Source organism: Pygoscelis adeliae, unplaced genomic scaffold, assembly GCF_000699105.1.
Source record: "Pygoscelis adeliae isolate BGI_AS28 unplaced genomic scaffold, ASM69910v1 Scaffold208, whole genome shotgun sequence".
In the NCBI taxonomy this organism is placed as follows: domain Eukaryota; kingdom Metazoa; phylum Chordata; class Aves; order Sphenisciformes; family Spheniscidae; genus Pygoscelis; species Pygoscelis adeliae.
In genome coordinates this window covers 1,526,713-1,534,456 of record NW_008825290.1, presented here as the reverse complement: position 1 = coordinate 1,534,456, position 7,744 = coordinate 1,526,713, and the positions used below count along the sequence as shown (strand labels likewise).

The 7,744-nt window shown below is 36.5% G+C and overlaps 1 protein-coding gene across 1 annotated transcript in view; it reads right to left on the bottom strand.

Annotated features, from left to right (window-relative positions):
- The window catches only part of CCDC174 (coiled-coil domain containing 174), an 11,379-nt gene that overhangs the window by 3,246 nt on the left and 389 nt on the right, over positions 1 to 7,744 (bottom strand). Inside the window, 7 exon segments of the mRNA XM_009329935.1 lie at positions 252 to 399; positions 645 to 739; positions 1,156 to 1,292; positions 2,712 to 2,807; positions 4,745 to 4,925; positions 5,985 to 6,043; positions 6,975 to 7,075. Coding sequence (XP_009328210.1) covers positions 252 to 399; positions 645 to 739; positions 1,156 to 1,292; positions 2,712 to 2,807; positions 4,745 to 4,925; positions 5,985 to 6,006 — 679 coding nt within the window. The 5' untranslated portion in view covers positions 6,007 to 6,043; positions 6,975 to 7,075.

Below are 7,744 nucleotides of genomic sequence, written 5' to 3'. Positions count from 1 at the left end.
TGTGAAACAAACAAAACCTACAATCTACATATCATATTTCTACCTGCATTATTAAGCTATTTCTGGCATGATTTTATACCTACACACAATTACATGAACTCTCACTATCTTAACAGTTATACTAATTATATATATACAATACACAATACCAATATATTGACTGTCCAAACCTAAATCAGAGTATGCCTGTCCATTGATCAAGTACAAGATGAAATAGCAAGTATTTAACTTAAAAAGGCAGCAGCTCATACCTCCATTCTCCAATTTTTCTGCCTCTTCCTCTAATCCAGCTTCCCTTAACTTCTTAATCTTCCGTGCTCGAAGTTTAGACAGCCTTGCATCTAGAGCTGCCTTCCTTTTTTCTTTTAACTGTTCACGTTTAGTTCTCTGATCAAGTGTCTTAACAGCAAAGAAAAACATGAATTAATCTTCCTTTGTTATTATAATCAACTACGTGTCTTCCTTCACTAAACAACTAAAAGCAATCCTCATCAAGTACCATGTTTCAACAGGGAAGGAGAGGCCCAATTTTTTTGGAGTCAGCTGCAGGCATCACCTAGTGTAAGACTTACACAACAAATCAAATACAGTGACCACTGAAACTAGGATGCCCTCATACCCCAATTTGCTCTTTAAACTCCTACCTGCTCTCTTAGCATATCCAGTGTTGCCCGTTGTTTATTCCTAAGTTCTTTGTCACGAGAAAAGGCAAAGTAACCAACACCAAGCTGTCTGGCCTCTGAAAAGAAGAAGAAAATCAATAAATTCAAGTTACACTCAGTTTATAATTGAGAGTAACTACAAGCACCATGCACCCTGCTTTCAGGCACTGAATTACTCTCAACAACATACACTGCATTAGTTTTAGATGGCTAAAATAGGCTTGTTTTAGATGATGCATGAAGTGAAGCTTCCTGAAGGAGAAAACAGGAGGATGTAATGAAATTTGAAAAATACATTTGACACAAATACAATTTGAGGAAAAATAAATCTAGATTTATGTATTGGTAATTTGAATGGTTATTACACAAGTGGCTTAACACATACCTGAAGTTTGCCATAAAGGCACAAGAAATAACTTTCCCTTGCTTCCTCTAAAACCAATCTCTTTGATTGGCGATATAAAGATAAGTGATATAAAGTATGGAAGTATACCATTTTCTCGAATGTCCTCATAATGTATGGGTCCCATGGGTTTTCTGAGGGCTTCTTCTTCTTCTTTTTCCCACTGCTGCCTCTGAAGTTCTCTTCTCATGTCTTCAGATAACAGAGTATTCCCATCAGGACCTTGCCTAATTAAAAAAAAAAAAAGAAAAAAGTTAGGGATTACAGAGCAGAACTTACCAGTTTTACGGCATCAAACAGTGAAAGTGTGATTGGGTCTGATCCACTGTTGCAGTTTTTACAAAACATAGATCATTGTAGGCACCATTTAGTGTTGCAGCATTTATGACTATGGTACACGGTGAAGATGGAAATACAAAACTACCTCTGAAACAAGGTACTAGTAGAACATGTTATTCAATGACTTCAACAAAATCATATCCTTTCTTACAGGCTTTATGAAATCATTATCAAATCACAGAATAGGAGATGAAATAACCACTTTTATTGACATCTGTTGGGGTGCTAGCAACCACATATAGAAACATTTCAGATTTAACATAAAAAAATGAAAGGTATTTGAAATAACAAAAAGCTAGCCATTAATTCACCCTAGAAGTCCATGCCAAATATTAATACCCAATATGGGAAATTTTTGTTTTCCCAAGAGAAGCAGCAGGATCTTTTTATTGTCTAGCTAAAGCCGGTTTTGTGTCCGACCGCCATCATGCAGAGACTGCAATTTCAAAGCACTCATATTCTCCATCTTATGTTTAGAATATAGAGAATGCACTAACGAGTTGTTAGTGTGAAAGAATTTTCACTTCAGCAACAGTAAAGGCTCAGTTGAGGTGCCTTTAGATTATTTTCTGAAAACAATTCTCAGTGCTGCCATAATAATTTTAACAGAAGAGCTTAACAGAAGAGCAAAAACAAACAAATGGAGATCTAACAAATTCACTTTGAATGCCATGATGAATTTGGAATTACTAAAAGACTGTACTCAGTCTCCAGGTTAAACAGAACCAGGAATCACTTCTCTGGCATTTTCCAGAAGCTATAATAAAATACAATTTCCATACAAGGACCACAGTTTTAAAAGACGCATCAAATATCTGAGAGATTGCTAAGCCAATTTATCAGAACTTTTCTCTGCAAGCTATGCTCTGTAAGTCAGGTTTTAGATTTGGTCAGCATTTACATCAAAAAGCGTGCCTCAGTAGTTTATTAAAAATTTCATTTGGGCTTTTATTTGATATCCATGGCCTCCATTCTGTTGCAATTTAAAACCAATACACCAGCCATGTATTTCAAATGGTGAACTGCCAGGGTGAAATAAAATAGAAGCCTTGGAATACTATATGAATTTATAATAGGAAGTTTTGATAAAATCACAGTCATGCACAATTGCTCTGTAGCTACTCTATTTTCTAAGACACAATGTAGTAACCAGCAGAAGTTGGTGTAAAGTATATCTAGAGAAAGCAGTAGTGTCCACAATTATGGATTGAGAATGGGATAACAAAGAACAGCCTCTCTTCCTTCTCATTAAGAAAATGTATGTTAAATACTGCAAGAAACACGCATTTCCATTAGAGAAACCACACCTTTTCCCTTGAAGTTCCTGATCCATTTTAAGTAGACTTGGCAAATCCTTCTTCATACAGCGTCTAGATCGGCCCAAGAAATCAACATAATCAACCCTGTAACGAAAGCATAGGAAATTTGCTGTAGAACTTCTATTTGCAGATTTAGAGAACTCTTAACCAGAAGATAGAAGCAGTGACACTTTCCAAAGAGTATTCATCACCTCTCAGTCTCTCCATGTGTGACAGTTTCTTCTACCTTTCAGTTAACAGACTCACAGGTTAAGAGGATGCATTCTGAACAGGGTGTATGACAGTTTTATCACAGACATTTACTCAATCTCACTTTGAGCCAGCTGTTTGCCTTGGCAGTAAGATGGTGTAAAAAAATGTTCAAAAGTTACAATGCCATGTAGTTTTCACACCAAAATAAAACTGAGCCTAGTACTCGCTTCCCATAGAGAAAATAATGATGTGGCATTGACTTCTTGCGGATATGAAATTGCTACAATATATTTCAATTATCAGTCTAAAGCTCATTTAGAATAGGCTGATAGCATTCATTCAACTGGCATAACAAAGGCTGAGTAAAATGCAAGCAAAATGTTCCTTTGAAGCACATACTGTGCTTCTTATTAAACCCTTTATAGTACCGAACACTTAATTTACAGTTGTCAAAAAAGCTGTTAAGAGCTATACTTATTGTCCTGTAATGCTAGAAAGTTCTTTAGCATCAAGCTGCCTCAATTATCCCATTCTAAAGAATTAATATTATGCCTGAAAAAGTATGACTGGCAATCTAGTTCCCAAAAAACAAACTTCTGAAGATCTGTGCTTTTAGTAAGTTAAGTCTTTTACATAATTTCTAAGGATATCTAAAGCTTCGTATATACTCAGTGCCCTTTGTTTTTTATTATAATGTAACACCAGTAAAAAAAAAAGTCTGCATTCCAGATCGCTGCAGAATAATTAGCATTAATTATGCTAGCACCCAAATATCCTCATTAGGATATGGCCTCACTGAGATGGACAATATATTAATAATAATACATGTCATTGATGTGAGAGGTAGGCAATGATAGAAAAGCACCACGTGAACAGTAAAATGTATCAGTTTAAATTTCTGACACTTTACGATGATGAGAGCACAAAGCAGTCTGAGCCCATGGCTCACGGATAGTTTCATCTTGAATTTCAGTAAGATGCTGGTGACGGGTATATCTGCCTTTCCAACCTAGCAGTCTTCTGGTACTCTGCTGGATTCATTCTCCCAATTTATTCTGAAACATTACATTGCAAATCTTATCTTGGCCTAATAAACTGGAGAACGGGGGTGCTCAGTTTTGTATCGGTTACTGCCGTTTTAAACTGATTACCAGAAGTAAAATCTCTGTTCCATACGCATTTTAAACAAATGGGCAAGGAAAATGGTTAGTCAGACTGGTTTCATAATTATTCCTAGTGTCTTGGATGAAAACCTAGTGGTTACTTGGAATGTCACAGAAAATCGTCACAGACTGTTTGCTGTGCTGCAGTTAAACAGTGGAAGAAACGCTGGAAAATTGTGTTCTCTTTCCAGAGCTTCTCTCCTTTAAGAGGAGGTCACACAACTAAAATGACTGCTTATTTTGTAAGTCACACACAATTAGAGAAGGGAAGGTGGATACGATAAAACCCCCAAGTTTTGCTAAAGTACATTTCAATTCAAGACACCAAAGCATAAAATTGTATCAATACTGCAATCAGAACTCCCATAAACTATGCAAGAAAATAAGAGAGGATATTACGACATCTCACTTAGAGTACATCTCCCTGATTGATATTTCTCAAAATCTTGGATGTAGATTCTATTGCCCTATATGGAAAGGAAAGTAACATGAAGGACTGTCTTTTAATGAGACATGAGACTGTTACCACCTCTTCTCAATGTGAAGTATTAACAACAAAAAAAAAAGGTGCCACTCCACATACTTTAGAGAATAAAATTAATTTTCTCATGCAATTGCCAAGAAACAGACTAATCAGGACAGCTTAGCCCAATCAGTAGTACGAACCATTCTTCATCTGGGTCCTCGGGCGGTGGTATTTCCACCTCAGGTTGAGTTTCCTCATCATCTGTCTCTTTTTCTAAAGTCTTTCTAGCAGCTTCGCTCTGATACAGTTCCTGTACTTCGTGCTGTTTGTCTATGATCTTCTGAGTGAAATCCACTAGGTACAAATCCTCAGTTTCTTCATCTAAGGCAGAAAATCGATTCTTAGAGAACAGCCATAAAAAGAACAGAATGGAGCACAAAATCAACACAAAATAGCCGCAATCAGCTTTTCAGCTGCTAGCAATGCCCTTGACCACACTATTGGGGAATACTTAAATCTCATTCAGTGCCAAACAAACCTGGAACTATAAATTGGCTCCACAGTGATAACCTCTATTTCTGAATATAAGTTTTAGGGTTTTTTTAAGCAACTAATCGTTTGTGTACAATGCAGAAAAGGTTGCAGTCTTTGCACTAAAATATTCTCTGCTCATTAACTATTTCAGACGTATAGGGTTTGTTACGTAACAGTTCAAACACTTATTTGATGCTTAACATTTGGTGCGTTGGCAGTAGTTAAGCAGTCACTAGAGTACTTTTTAGAAAAGTAGAGAAAAGTGGTGGGGTCCTACGTGGCAAAGATGGACACCAGTAAAGAAAACATTAGAGATTAATTGCAAGGAGATTTGGGTTCTATTTTAATAATCACGTCTTGCAAGGGACTGAATGAGTGAGAGAAGAAAGGGACAGATTAGAGTTCTCTAACCCTGCTAGCTGCATGACTGGCATTCACGTATGGACCAGCCAGACTCCCCTCCTGCTCCTCTTCTCTTCATAAAGGTCCAAGAATTAGAATGCAGGACAGAAATCAGCAATGCAATCCAAAGACTGCATAATGGAGAATTAATTTTGTTTTTCTAAGATTGTGTATTCAAAAACCAGAATATATTCCACCCACTTAATGAATGAGTGAAACAAGCCCATAGTGCTTTACTAGGACAGGCTGTCCTTCAAAAAGTAATTTTATTTTCTCTAGTACCTGTATTTTTTTCTCCCTGTCAAAGCAGAATAACCCATGTCAATCACTGTGTAACGACTCCAAAAACATTTCCCATGTAAGAAGACAAGCAGTGAATTCATAGTGTAGCTGCTGTAAATTGCCAGAGTCAGAAATGCCAACTTTTAGGGTGAACTTTAGAAACAAACTTTTATGTGTGTGTATATATATAAAAAATACTCATTTTAGACTAGTTTTGTTCACCTGGGAAGTCGCCTTTTGTCATTTTCTCATACAGCTTTGCTTTCTCTTCTAGTTTCTTCCTGAAAAAGAAAACAAAAATTAACATTGCAATCCCACCAATTCCCAACACAGTTCAAAATGACCAATTTATAGCCTTAGATAAATGGAACGGGAAAGTACCAGGACTGCTTGAAATATTTACTAGAAGCTGACTTATGCTCTTTGTTTTGAGTCTTAACTGACTTTTCTGAAGATACACAGATATCCAGTTCCAGAGTTTATACTGAAAATAATTTTAGTGAAGTTACAGAATTAATCTTAAGTATAATTTGTCAAGCAGGCAGGAACACAACCAAACAAGTATTCCACCTCTATCTAACTACTACAGTCTGTCAGATAAATACTGGAAGCTAGACCATTATTTGCAGGTACGAGATACTGAAATACTGTTTTATGGCGGGGGGGGACAGGGGAAGAACGATATAACATGGAGTTACACTTATTCTTAGAAACTGAAGAGAAAGCCTTAACTAATTTCTGGAATGGTAAAAAACAATTTTGAAGAGCTAGGAACTGCTTACAGAAAAATAGCAAACGGTTTATAAATTGCATTTTCAACATCTATCTTACTGTACAACTAACCCATTTAGAAGATGAGTCAAATCTTGCAAAAAAGTGAGCCATTTTCTGTCAAGTCCAAGAAACACTTTGCTACAGAATTCTGATGTATTGCTGCCCTGGCTTTTAATTCTAAAGATGACTTTCAAAAACCGGTAACCTGACATACTTAGACAGCTATGATAATGTGAGGGCAGATATCCTTAGAGCATGAGACTGCTGGGATGCAGTTCGCACGTTACTGGTAAAGAGCACGGAATCGATGCCAATCTTACTGGTTGGTCTAATGAGAACTGCTGGTCCAAAACGTGCACAACTTGCTTTATGTGCTTTTCTAAACACTGAAAAACAAGTTCTACAAAGCATTCCTTTCTTACAGAGCCCGAGAGTTACCTTGATTTATCTAATATATGCTCCTCTTCTGTCTTCTGCTCAACATCTTTCTCGGCTCGATTTGCAACTCCTGTGTTTTGTTTGTTCCAGATGCTTGGTTTCTGTGGAGTACAATTTTATAACAACCAAGAAATACATAAATAAAAATATTGAAATGGTAGTGATTAAAAAGTGTTTCAACTCCATAATGCAAACTTTGCAAATCAATCATGAAAGACTTTGTAAATAACACCTTAAACATGTTTGACTTGAGACTATACCTACTGTGCTGTAGGATGCAGCAGGTACGTCCTAAAATTACACAGACTGCAGTACGATATAATAGTTAGGACAGGCTGAGAAGCAAAAAAAAAGAGCACTCAGAAATCAGACAAAATCTATTCTGGCAAAGATGTTAAAGTTAAAGAAATTAAGAACAATCTTGCTGATGACTAAAGTAGTAACAAAACTATGAATTGTTTCTATTGCCTTCATTTTAGATCTAAAATACAATCAGTTTGCCTGTTTGCAGCAGAACACTGTAAATGCTGCATGTTCTTCAAATATGGCAGCACTACTATATTCTACTACCAGGAAGCTACAGAATGAATTGAAAACAACGTGCAGTAAAGAGTAAAAAATGAGAGATAATTGCGTATTCGTCATTACACACTGCGATATAGAGGAACAGATAGCAGAGCATTTATCAAGAAAGTTCAGTGATTCTGGAGGAGTCTCTCATCCCCCATCCTTCGGGGAACCGTACAGAATATTGGAGAAAAAAGAAACAT